The sequence below is a fragment of the Schistocerca nitens genome, chromosome 1 (assembly GCF_023898315.1).
Source record: "Schistocerca nitens isolate TAMUIC-IGC-003100 chromosome 1, iqSchNite1.1, whole genome shotgun sequence".
NCBI classification, from domain to species: Eukaryota; Metazoa; Arthropoda; class Insecta; order Orthoptera; family Acrididae; genus Schistocerca; species Schistocerca nitens.
In genome coordinates, this window is record NC_064614.1 from 9278916 (window position 1) to 9298824 (window position 19909).

General features: G+C 38.1%; 1 protein-coding gene across 1 annotated transcript in view; it reads right to left on the reverse strand.

Annotated features, from left to right (window-relative positions):
- Positions 1–19909, reverse strand: part of LOC126240282 (transformation/transcription domain-associated protein) — a 491514-nt gene that overhangs the window by 341876 nt on the left and 129729 nt on the right. The window contains exons 15-19 of the mRNA XM_049947913.1: positions 18421–18560; positions 11218–11384; positions 5286–5431; positions 3409–3553; positions 2948–3099 (exon numbers count right to left, since the gene is read on the reverse strand). Coding sequence (XP_049803870.1) covers positions 2948–3099; positions 3409–3553; positions 5286–5431; positions 11218–11384; positions 18421–18560 — 750 coding nt within the window. The remainder of the gene's footprint in view (positions 1–2947; positions 3100–3408; positions 3554–5285; positions 5432–11217; positions 11385–18420; positions 18561–19909) is intronic.

Consider the following 19909-nt stretch of genomic DNA (forward strand, 5'->3'; position numbering starts at 1 on the left):
TAACATGGTAAAGAAGGTGAGGAACGAAATATCAACATGTGACAAATGTCAAAGAGTAAAAGTAAGCAATAGAACATGTCAGGGAGAAATGCAGAACATCATTCCAGATAAGCCATTAGATTTAGTAGCCGTAGACTTTTATGGACCTTTACCTAAAAGCAAAGGTGGCCATTGTTTTATATTCGTCATGGTTGATGTATTTTCCAAACTAATTAAACTTTATTCTGTGCGAAAAGCTACAAGTAAAGAGATCATTACAAAAATTGAGAGAGATTACTTCAAGAGTGTAGGGAAACCTAAAGCTATACTATCGGATAATGGTTCACAATTTGTTTCAAAAAACTGGAAAGCATTCATGGGAAAAACTAACACAAAACATATCTTGATATCCGTGTACAACCCATCTTCAAACCCAGCAGAAAGGTACATGAGAGAAATAGGGAGACTTTGTAGGACGTATTGTAGTCACAAACACCCTAGTTGGTCCGACCATGTAAACAACTTTGAGGATATCATGAACAGCTTGCAGCATAGCTCTACTGGGTTTTCACCATATGAAATTATGTTTCATCTCAGACCAGCAAATCTTATTTCTGAATTAATAGACTTTCCACAATGTAGCTTAATATCAATGAAAGAACGTGAAGAGATTGTAAAGAAAACCATGAAGAAACTAGGTGAAGCTAGGAAAAACAGACATAATAGGAAAATAAAGGCTACCACATTCAGAGTAGGTGACCATGTCTTAGTGAAATCCCACGAACGATCAAAGTTACTAACAGCAGAACTCAAGAAGTTCTTTGACATTTACATTGGGCCGTTTGAGATTATTGAGAACCCCCATCCAAATGCGTACCGATTAGTATATCCCAAGTCAAGAAAGCTGTTTGGCCTTAGGAATGTTGTTTCTTTGAAGCCGTATATTGAGAAAAGAGCAAACTGAGCCTAAAAACATGCCTTTATCTGGAAAGAATTTTACTGGAAGTAAAGAAAGAAAGAAAGAAAGAAAAAAATGCAGTCACCATACTATGCCATGTAACACATCTCGTGCAAAACGATGTTGTATCTAGACTGATTGTCACATAATTCTATTATAAGATTAGATTTCATGATTCCTATGTGTTTTTTTTTAAAGTAATTTTACAGTATTTAATGAATTGCAAAATATGTAAACTTGATAAATAAGGGATTTTATTTTACTGATGATGCTAGGAGACAAGACATGTCACCCACCCTCACAGTTTGAGAATAGCAAATCTCCTAAATATTGAAATCTTGTTCATTCTCTCAAATAGACCATAATGCTTAAAAAAATTGTATAGTTAATAGAATATATTTTTTTGTATATGCAAGTGTGCTTTTGTTTTACATCATGCTCACCATAACTGTTTTTATTCAGCTCTGTTTATAACACAACACAGATGCTTTGTTGGCTTATTCTGTCTCTTAATTTTGATATCACATAATTTACAAGGCTCATGAGAGAATAGTGTTGTTGAATTGAAATACTTTTGCAAACTCACTGATGATATAGGAGTTAGTACTATGTTTGTTCTATTATGAGAAAGTGTTTTAGCTTTAGTATTATTTTATAGTAAATTTCTGGGCAACAAATCGACATATGTATTTAGGTTTTGAGACAAAGGAGGAAGTCAATGGTTGATGAAAGAATGAACAGTTTACTACAGTTGTGATAAAAATTTGTATACAAGACAATGATGCAATTTCTGTATCGGACTGACAAGTGGACCAAGGTACACTTGTAAGTCCTGGTGGGCTATTGTAATGTAATTAACTGTCGGAGATAAAGTTTATCTCATGCGAAAAGTACGATGCCCACAGTAGAGAGTTAAGGTAACTTCATTATGTTGCCATACAATGTGTTTAATTTATTTATTTATGAATATTTTCTTTTATGATAAATAATGGATTTGTTTGAGATGTTAAATGTTGTATATTTATATGTATTTATGTATATGTGTCTTTGGAGTTTATTAAGGTCAGAAGACCAAAGAATCTGGAATGCAGGAATGTCTGCAACTTCCGGGCACATGTTGGCTTGCCCGCCACTTCTTTGTCGATATTGGAGGGAGATGGACGTGTTTATGTGACCAGTACAGTGTAATGCATTTTTAGGGTATCAATGTTCGAAGTGAAAATATTGTAGTTACTGAATAAAAAGTACGAATAAATATTATTTTTAGCCGAAAGTAATTCGAATCCGGTAGTGTTTATTTCAAACAAGAAGAAAACCCAGGCCATGCTAGTTAGAGTAATGTTTTGCAGACAAAACCCCTAGACAAACGAGATCTGCAGTGTGTAATCTTTCAGCAGCTACTAATAAATAAGCCTTGCTGAAATTGTGCTGGAACTACTCGTATTATTATCAATTACAAACACGTGGTGCGAATGTGGTCCTACCACAATATACCGCGTAAGATTCCACTTCATTGAGTTATCAAGAAACGAGATAGGTAACAACCAGTACAACTAACAGAAAAGCACAAACATTAAAAAATATTAAGCTACTGTACCCCAAAGTAAAGTGAAACAGAAGAAGAATTCAAGCCAAGTCTTGGAAGCAATGACAAATTAACCAGTTCAGGTTTCTATTATTAAATAGCATTCATCAAAGGTGTTGACGTTGATCAAAAGCTAAAAGTTTCAGCTACACATACAAAACTATTGTAATAAACTGAAAGAAAAAACAGTGTTTGCTTTGGAAATTATATAAAACCATGGTTCTGATCACATTTTTACATGTAAAAGTGAACCTGCAATGGATGTTTCTGCCTACTGCATTAGCGAAAAGATGAAGTAGACAGAGAAAATATGCCACAAGTAGTTTAGTATGTTTGGTACTCACAGGTGGTTATTCTTACAAAAAATTAGCGGGGGAGATGTAAACTGATAGGAAACAAGAACTATTCCAGTCTCTGTTGCATACCTTGGATGAGAGAAAAGCCTCTTCATATCTTTTTTATCATTCTCCAAGCTTATGGATGCAATTAAGTAGCAATTGACAACTTCCCAGCTCTGTCTCCTATAGAACGGATCAGTCGAGCTGCTCTTGAGGGCGGTGAATGCAGTTTCTATAATCTAGAAAAGACAAAAACAGCATTATGTTGATTTTTATCATAATAAACATTTGAACTTAAAACATACTAAAGTTAAGTAGATCCGCTATATTTGGGCATGGAGCCACCGAAACTATTTCTTCAACTGATATTTTAGCCATATACCAGTCTGCCATCTTCTAAATGAGTCGTCTGTCAGTTCACTTGAAAGATAGTGGAAAGGCATACGTACGCAATATTAACTGAAGAAATGGAGCAGTTGTACATCCAAAATCTAATTGATTAGTCAATGCATCACAGAAACATGAAGATGCACACAATGTTAAGTTACCTTCTCCACAGGTAAGTTTATCTGCCTGGAATGATCCTGGAAGCAGACTGCCATCTCAGGTCCGAGACTGTCAGTTGTGCTGTATGTCAGTTTCTGAGGCTCCACCATCATCTTACGGTTTCCTCCTCCAAATTTTCCAAGAACTCTGAAAAACAGGAGATATTTTTATTGTTTAAAACTATCAAATGATTTAAATAACATCATGACTATATATTTTTATTGTTTAAAACTATTAAATGATTTAAAGAATATCATGAATATTAGTTTAAACAGCTCTTTTTATAATCATATCTATTGACAGCAAGCAGTATGGTGTCACAGCAACACAAGTTGAAAGAAGTTTACCAACTGAAAGCAAACCAGACACAAGAAAATAGGACACAAAAATTTTGTGTAGGTGTAATACACAGTACTGCTGCACAGAGCAAGACTAAGTACTTGAGCACGGCATTGAGCTATCATATTTGTCCCTCTTTCCTTCCTTGAACGACCCATTTGGTAAGTCCTCTGAACACATTAAGTAAATTTAATAGCAGTGTAATCAACAACATCCTATTATCAGCCTAATATTGTACATAACAGAAAAGCCTTTGCCTGTGTGCATTCAAACAATATTCTTTATCAGAGTAGTAGTCAAATAATATGACAAGAACTATTATTTATGGTGGTTTGCTGACTGTGTGAAAAACATAACTGGAGATAAACAGCAACATCACATCTTAACAGTGCCATCCAGCAGTACTTTTAAAAAAACATCGATCCTCATAGCTTCTACTACACGAGTTTGTTGAGCATCTTCGTTATGATTTCACATTTACTGCATAAACCTGTTACGAAATGTACTGCTCTTCATTGAGATCTTCCTCTCTCTTGTATTAATCCTATTGGAAGGGGGTCCCACATGAACAAACAATACTCAGGAATCAGCCAAACACGTAATTTGTAAGCCACATTGTTTTGAAAATGAATTTTATTTCCTTGAGTTTCCCGAATGTATCTCAGCCAGGCATCTGCTTTTCATACTGTTTGGAGTCTGACTTCAGCTGCCAGAGACTGTGGTTATGTGTGTGCGAGTTGCGTGTGTGTGTGTGTGTGTGTGTGTGTGGGGGGGGGGGGGTTGCGTGTGTGTGTGTGTGTGTGTGTGGGGGGGGGGGGTTGCGTGTGTGTGTGTGTGTGTGTGTGTGGGGGGGGGGGGGTTGCGTGTGTGTGTGTGTGTGTGTGTGGGGGGGGGGGGGGTTGCGTGTGTGTGTGGGTTGGTTGCGTGTGTGTGTGTGTGTGTGTGTGTGTGTGTGTGTGTGTGTGTGTGGTTGCGTGTGTGTGTGTGTGTGGGGGTTGTGTGTGTGTGTGTGGGGGGGGTTGTGTGTGTGTGTGTGGGGGGGTTGTGTGTGTGTGTGGGGGGGGTTGTGTGTGTGTGTGTGGGGGGGGGGGTTTATTTTTGACGAAGGCTTTGTTGGCCGAAAGCTTATTTTGTGACAGTCTTTTTGTTGTGCCTATCTGCGACTCAACATCTCCGCTTTATGGTGATTAGTTAACTATCCTTTTCATAATATTGTTACATTCCATCCTGGATTTTACTACTGTTCTCTTTTACATGGTCATTCCACTTCAGGTTGCTACGGACAGTTACTCCTAGGTATTTTATGGTTGTCAAGTTTCCATTGATTTTATGCCAGCAGTGTAATCAAAATAAAACAATTCACCACAATGTGCAAACTCTCTCTCTTTTACCATTAATGTATGAAATATTCTTAGATATTGTATCACTGCTTCAGAAGGAACTCTGTCAGCTTAAGACTAGCGCAATATGCATAAAGCTGGCTACTGCTACATTTTCAGTGTAATGTCATCATTCTGGCAAGACGAACAATTGATCATACCTAAATGCCACATGTGCCACTTGCTCTGAGGGATTTCGAAGTGTCCTCCACAGTGCCTGCATCAGCTCTGCACGTACTGGCTGTATATGTTCATACAGGAAATCAGGCTGCAAGTTGTCCACACACAAGTCCAATGTTCTTAGGCCCTAAAAGGAAAAAAAAAAAAAAAAAAAACATTAAACACTGTTTATATTCAAGCCATATTGCTAGGAGTCACATTTACAGCTATCAGTCTCCAGTGAAACGAACTGACTACATGTGGAATCCTCAAGACCTTTGCGGTTTCTTGTGTATATCAGTGACCCTTTATTAGCAGCATTAGCAGGTGCCAAGCTTGTTTTGTCTACAAATGGTATAAATATTGAAATAAATAGCAAATCAAATTGTGGTTTCAGAAAGAGTTGATGTAATCTCGATCAACATTAATTAACAAATCAATTCTAGCTAAGGTATCATCATTAAAGTCAAAAAACTGAATGTACCGTATTTACTCGAATCTAAGCCGCACTTTTTTCCGGTTTTTGTAATCCAAAATACCGCCTGCGGCTTAGAATCGAGTGCAAAGCAAGCGGGAGTTCTGAAAAATGTTGGTGGGTGCCGCCACAACTAACTTCTGCCGTCGAATATATGTAGCGCTACAAAGGCATGATTTGTAGGCACAAAGATAAATACTGGCACCAAAACCTCTGTGTAAGTAAATAAATTTTTTTTAAAAAAAAAAGGTTGAAGACGAGCCTTTTTCCTCCTCCCCGAGTTTCGACCACTGCATTTTGGTACATTATCCAACGAAGTAAATACAAATTCCGTATTGTTCATCTTCGAATGTAGCTGCATTTCAATGTACTACAAAAATGCGACTGGCAAGACTGTTTGGGATGTTTGTCAATATGGCCTACTCTGCGTTCTGAATTTTTTCCTACCTGTGAGAAGAGATGGTTGCTAATAGGAACTTTTATGAACTGTGAATCACATGCAGTATTCTCTTCACCATAAGAATAATACGAATATAAACATTTTGCCATGTATTGTTTCGTGTTTGCTACTATCTCATTTAAATCCTGTCTGCCTAATAAACTACGAAACTAGTGAGACAACAGCAAACGTGGAAGAATATACATATCATGTAATGTTTATATTCGTATTATTCTTATGCCTAATAGTGATACAGTCAGAAATGAAGCACGGCAACTGACTAGATTTTTAAATCTAAGATGACTAATTTCTGTGCAGAATGTAATGAACTAAAAAGCCGCCTGCAAAGATTTTCAAACGGAGAAAAATTTTTGTTAAAATTTCGTTCAGAACATCATCTATCATACGCAGTCTATTGCTTGGTTCTTGTTGATCATTATCAAAGAAAGCAATAGTGTAAGTAACAACAAATGTTTCGCTAATGAGACGATTCCCCTCTATTTTTTTATGTGTTAAGCGGCGGCAGCGCGCACAAAAGCAGGCCATGACGCGAGCGGCGACAGGCCGTAAACACGCACAATCAGAATGCGACAAACAATGCATGACACAGTACAGTAATGTATTTTCAGCTTAGAGTGACGTAAACACCTATAACAAAGAAAACGGTGCTTATCAGATCAAAGAAAAATAAGCAATCAATTCAAACCAGACGAAGCAAGTGAAAAGGAAGGGTACCCGTATAAATACGGACGGAGCGCCTGACGCATAGCAATGGCTACCTGGTAAACCTTAACTGCTAAGCTTACGACTCGAACCAAACTACTGCAGCTGTATCGTCATTCATTCGACCTAAATTGTGTCTCATAATACAATTAGACGAACTTTGTTTCGATTTGGAGGTGGGACCTAAAACTGTTCTCTCCCCTTGAATTTCGAGTCTCAAATTTCAGGTGCGGCTTAGATTCGAGTAAATACGGTATGCAGTTTCAAACTAGCATGAGGCACCAATCCAATCTACACAGAAATGAAAAGAGCATGGATGTGGGAGATATAGACTTTGTTAAATTCCAAATATTAACAGCTGATACCAAAAATTCATAATGAACTCATTTTGGGAGGTGTATATAATGGTGTGAATTTAATGTTGTCTTTGAAGTTTATTTGTAAACTGGGTATACTTACAATAAATTCTCAGTTTATTTATTCCTTAATTTTGTCCTAAATTACATCTCTCTCTTTCAAACCAACACCTCTGTTCATGTAATTTATTCCAGGAATATGAACAATCTTCATAAAGGTACAATCACTCACTTGGCCTCGGAAAGTTACCCATTATTTAGGAACTTGCATTTCAAAAGCTTGTAACCAATCATAAAAAGTCTAGCTGCTAATCAAGTACAATTAAAGATGAGCCTAAAGAATCGGTAAGCAACTCCTATTCCACTAGAAAATATCTTAGCAGGACTAACTGATGCACAGTTGAACACTGTTAAGATGCTCCCACCTAAAATGGTTGCTGTTTGAAGTGTTAACCGACTCTCTCCTTTGGTGATATGTTTTCGTGAAGCTCTGTGGGGCTCACAAAATCTATCATATGTAACAGGTGATTTATCAGGGAAAAGATGTCCTGTTGTTAAATGGTCATGGGAAACCTCCTTCCTAGCCATACTCCTGACTTCTGCCTGCCAACTACATCCATCATGCATGTTTTTTCATCCAAATTTTTCTACCATACATACACCCACAAAGTGAAAGCCAAGAGATATATTGCACTCAAAAGGTTTAATTCAGTGTATACTCCAAGCGAAGCTACGGCTGTGTCAGTTTTTCTATGCATATTAGTAACCCAAACAAATACTCGAGAAATTGTGAGCAGAATCAAAATAGAAACTTTCACAGTGTACACAGGCTGGCTCAATAGGTTTGAAGGATATGCTCAAATTGTTTACCAAAAAACCATGGTGAGGTCAAAAACATGAATGAAAATTATATTACTGCCTACAAAAATGTGGTCTTGGTAGGCTTGACAGCAAGGTATGAAAGGTAATTAAGCTCTAATGCAGATATTTTTGGACTTACTGCAAAAACACTAAATTTGCTTTTCCTTCTCCCAATACAATCAGCAAACTTCAGCTCACGTTCCAAAAAATCATAGAAGTGACTAACAGACTAGTGAGCCAGAATCTGTGAATCTCCCGAATCCCTATTCATAATGAGTCTTATTTCATTTTTGCAGGATCACATAAAACTTCAAGTCATCAAAACCGTTGCCAGAAGGCTGAAATATTTTTGGAAGGAGTCTGGGAGTTACTGGTGAATATTTTTGTAGTGTATATTACTGACTAGATAGATAAATTTTTGTCATAGATATGTGAATGTACAAATGTCAATGTTAATGATCATGATGACTAGGACTGACATGCAGTCTGCCAAAAAGTGTAACATCCACTCATCTACTTTGAGACCTCCACTAATCTTTGTTATTGTAACCAATCACTTTGATGAAGTTATTTGCTGCACAAGCATTATTTGAACCAATGAACACTGATCATGAATATAAAAAGTTTACTTTTGCATTGTATTTGTATAATCTACGGTTTGACTGTATGTTTTATTTATGTGCATGTATCATGAAATGGGTATCTGCAAGCCGGGACGATGTTTGTGGTACCTGCTGGTTGGGCAGTTTATTCCATGTTATGTTCTGTCTTGGAGATATGGTGCAAGTCACAGAGGAAGAGAAGAGGTAAAAATGCCTATGATGCCATAGGGACAAGATAAGTTATGCATTCATTCAACTGCAACCTGTTAAACAAGACAGACCAGTTGTGGGCTTAGTCTTTTGCAATGTTATTGTGATGTTCCCGAAGTTAGAACAACTAATATTCACTGTACACAAGGTGCAATATACGATATGCCGATTATCAGAAACATCACATTTATTCTGACAGTTCGATGTTGGATTTGTACTCCAGCAGTAACTGCAGCACTTCGAGAAATGAAGGCTGTCAAGTGTCCTGAAATAATAAGGTGAACAAGATTGAATAATAGAAAATCTTAGCTCCCAATTAGACTTTACATCGCCTCCCAATATCGTGATGAAGAGCCAGCGGAACATCACACTGTGTACGTCCTTAGTACTGGATAGTAATAGCCAAAACATTGAGTCAGTTGCATATCTGTCAAGATATTCTCTATCCCCACATGTTAATTATCAGTCTGTGGTGTGGTAGAATGTCTAATGCCTTTTGAAAATCTGGGGAGACTGAATCCACCTGCTTACCACCATGTTGAATTGGAAGATGATGTGTGAATAAAGAAAACAGAATCTGTGATGTTTTGTGAAGACAAGCTTTCCCTCAAGAGATGTCATAACATTTGAGCCCAAAATAAGCTGCAAGGTCTTGCACAGACTGATGTCAGCAATATTTGCCTTCAAATCTGTGAACCCTATCTTTTCCCTTTTTTGTAAACTGTAGTGATCTGCGCGCTCTTACAATCACATGGGACTATTCGCCACACAATAGATTCTTAATACATGAGCTAGGGAAGAGGCTAATTCCACAGTATATTCTATGTAGATTGTCAAGTCACATTAACGTGACTGCTGCCTTTGTTCAACAGCCACTTACAGACGAAAACGGTACCATTGGCAGTGAGGCTCTAAAAGTGTGTCAGGGAGAGGGTGGCAGCAGCAGCAGGAGGAGGAAAACAATGCAGATTGTCATAATGCAGAAACAGAATGATTTGTCTGATATCCAGAAAGACAGATAATTGGCTTTCAAGCCAAGGTGGAAGCATTTCCAAAATGGGTAAGTTTGTAAGCCGTTCGAGTGTCACTGTAGTTTAAGTATACTGTGCACGGTAAAATGGTGCCGTTCAAAACTGGTGACGAAGCAACTGTGGTGCAACATGCCATAGATGACAGAGGTGAGCGATGGCTGCGGAAATGTGTGTGGGCGAATAGACATACAACTGTTGACCAAGTGACTGCCCAGATGAACTAAGGAGCTCCCAACTGTGCCAACTGGGCTACCAACAGTGTCAACTCAACAATAATTCAGCGAACATTGCTGTGTATGGGCCTCCACAGCAAGCGCCTCCTTCATGCGCATACGAGACGTGTTCATCGGCGACGAAGGCTGGAATTTGCATCCAAATACCGCGACTGGATGTCTGCTGAGTGGCAACAGGTGGCCTTTTCTCCATTGGCATGAAACGGCTGAAAGCAAACACCCTGCAACAATCATAAGAAGGGTCCAGGACGGAGGAGGGACTGGGTGATCCTGTCATTCTGGAAGGCACAACGGATCCACAGGTATACATATATCCTTGGGAACCATGCCCACCCATACATCCAGTTCGTTTTTCCTCAGCACTAAGATATCTACCAGCATGAAAATGCAACCTGTCACAAAGTGCACAGTGTACGTGCGTGGCTTGAAGAGTGCCAGGACGAATTTATCGTACCCCCTGGCCACCAAATGCCCCAAAATTAAACTCAATCAAGAATATGTAGGACCACTCAATCAGGCTGTTCACGCCATGGATCCTCAACCGAGAAACTTAGCACAGATGGGCATGGCACTGGAGTCAGCACGGCTCCACATCCCTGTCGATACCTTTCAGAACCTCACTGATACTTCCTGCATGTCTCACTGTGGTTCACACTGCAAAAGATGGTTATTAATCTTCTAACGCAGGGCCACATTTATGTGACTCTATAGAGTAAAACATAACAGGAATTCCACCATAGCCTGTTATGGAGTCTTCTCTGTTTATTAATACTTGGGTGATTATTCTGACCCCTCTTATTTATGAATGTGTGTAGTGGTCAGACTTTGATACAGTAATATCTTCATATATGAATTCATTTTTAAGAAAGCAATTTTGTCCTTATGAACATTTGTGATACCTAAATTACACTGGAAGAGTTGTGAATAAAGAGAAAATATAAGTAAGTAAAACAGGACTCGAGAATTGCAAAATATTTCATTTTTCACCAAGATAAATAACTGACCTGGCTAATGAGAGTGTGAGAACCATTCAAAGCAGATACGAGCGGATCCATGAGCATCGGCAGGTATGGCAACAGGGAGCTCAGTCTGACAGGAACTGTGAGGCACAGCTCCACAAACAGGTCCTTCATGTGTTGTTTGTGCAAACCACTCTGCAAGCTGTTCAGTCCTGTGAAGAGAATAGTTATAAGGAACAGATAGTCCTGCGAAATTCACATGCAAGTAACCACAAGATTAAAATAAGAAGAAAGAATTTCAGCCAATAATATGCCTTGTCAAAATTAAAGATCAATGAGAGGTGTTTCAAAAGAAACACTGAACAACTGCAATTTGAATCCAAGAACTGGAGAGAAATTGCCTCCAAGATTCAACAGACAGTTAGTAGCACAGTCCTTACAGCGAAAATTACAATGGCTAAGTGGACAAGTCCCAAACCGAAAACCCATAGCTCAGTCGGGTCCTCAGTCAGCCCAGCATTTCTTTTGGCACTTACTGTTTCCTTCACCAATGGCAATGATTTTTACATGACAAAAACCGTGAAAGTAAACATAGCAATACAATTCCTGCATACTGGATTTTGCCCTTATTCATCCCCGCCGGACCGGAACCCACAGATGGCACAGAGATATCTCATTTTCACAGTTTAGGAGTGTTTTGGCACCCGCAGGTTGGTGCAAGACAGTCTATATGGATCATCCAGTTGTTTACAAGGCTGCCGCAATAACAATAGTCAATCAGAGAACACACGTAGTTGCACCTTCTTCTCTGTTCACCATAGTCAAACCTCTCTGCTACTGCAGGTAGCAATTACTATACTCAGTTGCAGATGATACTCGTGGCTGATAAACATTAACAGTTGTGGTCCGCCTCCTTGTGTGCTTTGTTCCCCTGTGGGTAAGTTTTTTGCACTGCAGAATGTCTGAAGCATGCAGATGAAGTGTGCAAAAAAGGGGGCTGCTAAATGCAAAGTTTAACGATCTGTTCATGTTTTTAGTGTTCAGACACGAGTTAAGTGTGCTCTGTGTGCGATTCTTTTGAGAAGAAGAGAGACAATGGTGCGACTCTACTGCCTCTACTGAAGTTAGACAAAATAACTGCAGTCACTTTGAAGATACATAAACAACTATCGTCAAATTTTGTAAGGAAAAACAACAAGGCAGTTATTCGGTGGTAGCAAGATTTCTTTGTTAATGGTTATCAGAGCATTTGTGGCATTATGAATAACCTCAAAGAAAATCGTCTATTGACACACAGTCAACATGGGTTTAGAAAACATCGTTCTTGTGAAAAACAACGACCTCTTTATTCGCATGAAGTGTTGACTGCTATTGACGAGAGATTTCATATCAATTCTGTATTTATGGATTTCCGGAAGGCTTTTGACACTGTACCACACAAGTAGCTTGTTGTGAAATTGCATGACTATAGAATATCGTCTCAGTTATGTGACTGGATTTGTGATTTCCTGTCAGAGAAGTGACAGTTCATAGTAATGATGGAAAGTCATGGAGTGAAACAGAAGTGTTTTCTGGCATTCCCCGAGGTAGTGTTATAGGCCCTTTCCTGTTCCTTATCTATATAAACGATTTGGGAGACAATTTGAACAGCTGTCTTGGGTTGTTTGCAGATGACACAGTTGTTTATCGACTAATAACATAACCAGAAGACCAATACAAATTGCAAAATGATTTAGGGTGTGAAAATTGGCAATTGACCCTAAATAACGAAAAGTGTGAGGTCATCCACATGAGTGCTCAAAGGAACTCGTTAAACTTTGGTTACATGACAAATCAGTCAAACCTAAAGGCCGTAAATTCAACTAAACACCTAGGAATTAGAATTACGAACAACTTAAATTGGAAGGAACACACAGAAAATGTTGTGGGGGAAGGCTAACCAAAGCCTGCTTTTTATCAGGACACTTAGAAAATGAAACAGATCTACTAAGGAGAATGCCTACACTACGCTTGTCCATCCTCTTTTAGAATACTGCTGTGAGGTGTGGGATCCTTACCTCGAAGGACTGAGAGTACATCGAAAAAGTTCAAAGAAGGGCAGCACATTTTGTATTATCGCAAAATATGGGAGAGTGTGTCACTGACATGATACAGGATTTGGGCTATGGATAATTAAAAGAAAGGTGTTTTTCGCTGCGATGGACTCTTTTCACGAAATTCCAATGACCAACGTTCTCCTCCAAATGCTCAAATATTTTGTTGACACAGACCTACATAGGGTGAAACGATCACCACGATAAAATAAGAGAAATCAGAGCTCGTATGGAAAGATACAGGTGTTTGTTCTTTCCGCATGCTATACAAGATTGGAATAATAGATAATTGTGAAGGTGGTTCGATGAACCACCTGCCGGGCACTTAAATGTGATTTGCAGAGTATCCATGTAGACGTAGATGTAGATCGTAGCATGGTGTAGTCAGTTTTTAAGAAACACTGTTAAAAGAGCTGTTTGAAGACATTGTGAGGCTTGACAAAACCTTGCTAAATGCCAGTCATTATCTAAGAAATGACTGATAATGACAGCATGTGGAAGTTCTGCTGTTGGAAAGGATGCAAGAATTATTGTCTAGCATGCTGAAACTGCATCTGGTTTCCTACATACCTGTCTCCATGTTTACAAATTGGAGAAAAAAGAGAAACTACTATGACGCGATGAACCACAATAATTTTCTGAAATGGTTCTAAAGTCAACTACTGGAAAACTTAAATCAGCCATCTTTCATTGTAATGGATAGTGCCTCTTACCATAAAGTTATTAAAGATAAAAAGCTCCAACAACCACAATGAAAAAAGGTGACATTGCTGAATGGTTGAAATGCCACAATGTGGAATTTCAGGACGATTTATGTAAAGTGGAACTCATGTAATCTTGTGCATCACACGGAAACAGTTCTTAAAGAAATGAGTGTAGAAAGTAATATCGAGAAATATAATTGTATCCTTCGGCAATTCCAACAACATGTCCACAGACCTGAGCTCGTAACAACAGTGTTGAGAAAGAAAGCTATTTTGAACTAAGTGCCATTTAACCTATGCTGTAATTCGTCCATTTTTGTTGTGTGTTTCATATTTTTGACTGAATGCTGTGTATTGCATTTTTGCACACAAGAAATCTCATATTATATTACGGAATACATCTCTGCACAAGTATGACATACCAAATGCACTGTGATTGGTAAGTAGTTAAGCATTTTATATTATTTTAATATTGTGAACTACTGTATTTACATGAATGAAATTTTGATTCAAATCTATTTCAGCAGCCATTTCCTTAACAAATACATCAACTAAACATAAATCACGCTGATTATTGTAAAGGACAGTGCGCTTCCAGTTGCTTTTGTTGAGATATACAAATAATAGGAACAAGGTATCACCTGAGTGCATTAAGTAAGTCACAAGGATATTATGATTCTATAAAGTGAACTCAAAATCACACGTTACAAGCCAGCGTAGGAACCTAGTCAGTGAGGAACTGCATAGTTCTGTTGTTATTGCTGCTGCTGCTGCTGCTGCTGCTGCTACGGCCATACTGCAGGCACACACACACTGGCAAACCAACAACATCACACTCATTATGTACAACGATGATTCATGTCAATCACTTTCTTATCCTCATCCAGGTATAGTGTGGAGGAGTCTGCAGAGCAGGCTGCAGAGGAGTACTTGTCAATCCGAGTTAGCTTTGCACGAGAAGCAGAAAACAGAGTATTCTACAGCAAGTACATTGAATCGGAAAGCAATGGGTAACTCTACGGGAGTTATGGAATCGTGTGGATGCCACTGTGCCATGAGTGAACTTCAAAACATCACAAGAAATTTTTCTGTATAACAAACTCAGCGTCTATAGTGTGTTCATCATAAGAATAAACCTGATGTAAACATTGCGCCATGTATTCTTCCGCGTTTGCTCGAATCTCATTGGATTTTGTTTCACACAGAGCGAAAGCTAAGCCGTGACTAACACCGTCAAGTATAATCACAAAGACACGTTTTATGTTGTGTTACATACACATAGATTGAGTGATAAAGTGGGACAATAGCTTTACCGGCACATTAAACTTTGACAGCACTGGCTGGCCAGTGGTCCAACTAAGCTGCAATGAAGTGAGCAGTTGCAGTCCACACGGAAAAAGAGACGAGCAAAGAAACAATATAGCTTTGAATGTCATGTAATTTTTAAAGAGAATGAAATAATATTCGGAGAAACTCCAGCACTAATGTGCGCTTCTTAGGTGACCAGATGAAACGCACTCAGTCTCACCTGACATAGTATTCTAATGACAAACAAGAGTGAAGAAAATTTCTAACTGAAACATAGGGTAATTTTTCTAATTGAGCACAAGCATAATGCAAGGATTTCACCATACTGTTGAATACTGAAGCCAATGACAGTATTAATTACAGTCAGTCATCTGGTAATCTCTTAGCTCCTTCCTTACCCGAATCCGAGAAATACATTTCAGTTCTGGAAGTTTCACCTGCTACATTGTTAACAAGCATATCAACAACAGAATCTACAGAGCCAACCTGGTGCCGCATTTTCTCTTCTTCTTCTTCTTCTTCTTCTTCTTCTTCTTCTATGACGAGTCATTCTATATCCTGCCAGCGTTCAGCAGTAACAAGAAAAAGCTGCAGGCTTTAGTTCCAGTACATTTGGCAGCTGAACAGTGTTGTTACTTCTTGGGCCAAATCACACAACGTGGCTCCAGATCAGTTCTGTTGGTTTCATATTGTAATGGTACAGTAGCAATTGTAAAAATGCAGCATTTGTATGATGTGCTCGATGCTGTGAAAATGATTATTTTTCATGTTTCTACAATAATTATCTACCTCTGTGGTATAAAACGATGGACGAAGTCCAAATAAAGAGGATTTGGTTTTTCATTTTTGCCCTAAAAAATTAAACAGTTCTGTTTTCTTAATTTAAGCAACTTTTATGAACAGTTAATAATTAATAATTAAGAATCTGTATTTAAAATGAAAACAGGAATTTCGCATTCAATATGTAATTAGAAACAAGAAGACCTGCAGTATTCATAAAACAAATTGAACAAGGAAAAAAAAAATGATATTGGGGTGATTTGAAGCACCGAACAATTAACTGCATTTGGTTAACATTCCGTTACGCTACCAACTGTGCTACGTGTACGATATGGGTTTGTACATCAACTGTATTACATACAGTCGTTGCGCAAATTTCAAAGCCGATTATCTCGGTAAATTTATGAAAACCATTAAGAACAGCCTACTTCTCAGCACTTATTAACCGTATTCCACACACCTGTTTCACTAAGGAACAGAAAGCAGCCTCAGCCATTTTCATCGGACTGTACACGATTTTTGAAATTAAAAATATGTGGCTAAAGCGTGATTAAGAAAAATGTTGATGGCTGTTAATACATTTGAATATCTTAAAGTTTCATTTAACGTAACTTAGTAATAATATATCTAATACATAAGTAGGACCCACTTCCAAGAGTAACAACAACAGTGTACGTGTGCTACGGCTTCTGACCAATCATCACATTTGTGTTTGTTTACAGGTTTATTCTTATGATGAACAGATTATTGTATAAAGTGTTTCTAATTTCAAATACCCTTTTTCATCATTTTATGGTATTATTGAACTAGTTACGTGGAGACCTGAGAGTAGGAGTGTGATAGGGCACGTGTCACTAAGGCAGAGAGTTAAGAACTATATTACCGCAATATTTGTACCCTGGGAGTAAAGTTACCCGCCAACCGATGCTGCTAAATCAAGAGTCTGAAGCCAAACTAATGGGACAGTATTCAAGATACAACATTTACTCCAATTACAGAGTGGGGAACTTAAAAAACAATGAAGTTGCATTATAACAATATTAAGAGAAGGAAAGTTGCTACTCACCATATAGTGGAGATGCTGAGTCGCGATAGGCACAACAAAAAGATTCACACAATTATAGCTTTCGGCCATTAAGGCCTTTGTCAGCAATACACACACACACACACACACACACACACACACACAACTTGCACACGTCTGCAGTCTCAGATAACTGAAACCACACTGCCAATGGTGGATGATGTGTGGTTTCAGTTATCCGAGACTGCAGACGTGTGTGTGTGTGTGTGTGTGTGTGTGTGTGTGTGTGTGTGTGTGTTTTTTTGTGTGTGTTGCTGACAAAAGCCTTAATGGCCAAAAGCTATAATCGTGTGTATCTTTTTGTTGTGCCTATCGCAACTCAGCATCTCCGCTATATGGTGAGTAGCAACTTCCCTTCTCTTAATATTGTTACATTCCATCCTGGATTTTCCATTGTTTGAAATTGCATTATGGTTCACAGTCCCAGATAAACTGCGGATGGCCCTCAACTGTCTGGGTCGGTCAGTTCAAAGATCAGAGGCAAGGAGAGAGTGTATCACCTCTAGTAGGACTATGCCTAGTAAAGCACTGTGGTGATCCAATCGCCTTTTTTTGGGTTATGACAGCTTTACCTAGATGCTGCAGTACACCCTGCAACAATACACTGGGATGCAGAAAAGATACCAGAAAAGAGGAACAGCAAGACTGGCAGGTTTTGTATGACTAGAAAGAATATAGCCAAAGTATTCTCACAAGTAAAGCACTGCTGGAACAGATTGCCCGGCACTGTTGGAAAAACAGATACTGCAATTGTTATCAAACTTTCAAGCCTAGCCGAAACGTGGTATCAGATTGCAGTCTGGATTTTACAGATGAAAATGGCATATTTCTGTATTTTTTGGGACTAGATTCCCAAGTTTTGATGTATCATCAAAGACTGAAATGGAATGTGTCACCAAAAGCCTCAAAAGCAATAAAGTAGGCCGAGATGATTCAATAGTAGTAGAGCTGCCAAAGAGCGTAAATGATAGTACCATAGTCAATACAGTCAAGCTTATCTAGAACATTTGAAATAATATGTTGCATCGTTATGTTTGTAAGCAACTGATACTGACAAATGGGCAATGAGGAATGTGATACATTACACACTGTGTTAGTTGATCATACTTCTGAATAAAGTAATGTAAATCTTCAAAGCAGAAAACACAGTCAAACTCTTGCTCTTTCAATACGTTTATCCAACATGCAATAAAAAATGACCACATTTACAAACATAGTGTGTTGTTTTGCAACACTAATATTCAGATAGAATAAACAATCTGTTATAACTATAACAAACCTTGTAACAAGTTGGGAAGGAGCGGTAAAAATTCTTGATACAGTAAGTCATGACTGCCGCCACCAATCGATCTAAACAGGGCACGCAGCAGGAGGAAATAGTTAAATGGCTCTTTCGCGGTCATCGCTAATTCCATTGACCTGCATAGAAAATAAAAGGAAAAAATCATTCAGTATGTCAAATTATCTCACAACTGGAGAAGAAATCATATTTGAAGCATGAAATATGGATAGCATATAAAAAGTAATGCGAAAGAGTGGCAGTTTCTGCAGGAAGTTAGCCACCTATCTTTCAATCCTATGTACTACATCAGCTACTGCCTTTAGTTATCTCTCTTACTTCCAGCAGACATTGCCTGGATCACAATACGAATTCATGAAGTGCTCTCCTGTCAGCTTTTTATGAGGCCCACACTACACAACAGTAGTTGGCTATAGTAAAAACAAATACATTGACCAATCTTTCAGTTGCACATGTCCCTAGGTTCAGGGGTACAGTCAATATGGAGCTAACTTGCAAAACTTTGCACAATGCCTCATTCATACAGTAGTTGTACTTCTTTACCGATGACAGCCACATGATACTAATGTGTTTCAGTGTACTACAACACCAGTATGGGAATGAACAGATTATTTCCTTTTCTCTTGAAAAAAGGAAAAAGATAGTAACAGATGCTGACTTCAATATTAATATTACAGCTGACAGCAATGGCGTGTCCACATTCACTGACTTAATAAACTTTGGCTTCAAAATAAATGTCATGCAACCCACTAGAGTAAATGCACAGTCAGCTACCTGTGTTGATAATATTCTAACAAATTATGTATTTGAAGATCTTTATAAATTTTGCATAGATTTAGGAATCTCTGACCACAAAACTACCAAAAACTAAGAAATTTCATGTAACAAAAGCCATGTGAAAAGGAACTTCAATGAAAAAAATTCAATTACATTTAGAAATAAGTTAAGAGAGGTTGAATGGCCTTACAACAGCTGTATTTCGAGTAATAGCAACTTTAACCATTTTTAAGTAGCTTTCTTGAAATATTTAATGAAAATTTTCTGCTTAGAACCATATGCAACAAAATGACCAATAAACTTAAATGGATAACCCAGGGTATAAAAATATCTAGTGCCAGGAAGAGGGAACTCCACAATGAACTGATATATAACAAAAACAGATGTTTTACGAAGTATGTTCATCATTATAAAGCTACATTTAAAAAGGCTGTGAAGGCAGCCAAACAAACAGCAAACAAAAAGTTCATTGCACAACATAAAAGCAAAATAAAAGTAGTGTGGTCTGTTGTCAAATCATAGTTAGGTGCTAAGAGTTAGTAATAATGAAATATCTAGGATTAAAGTAGATAAAAACTTTATATGTAAACCCGGCTCAAATATCATTGTGTTTCAATTAATTTGTCATAAATGTGGCAAAGTCAGATGTTGTTGTAGCAGAGAATCACAGTAAAGTAAATCCCTCTGGAAT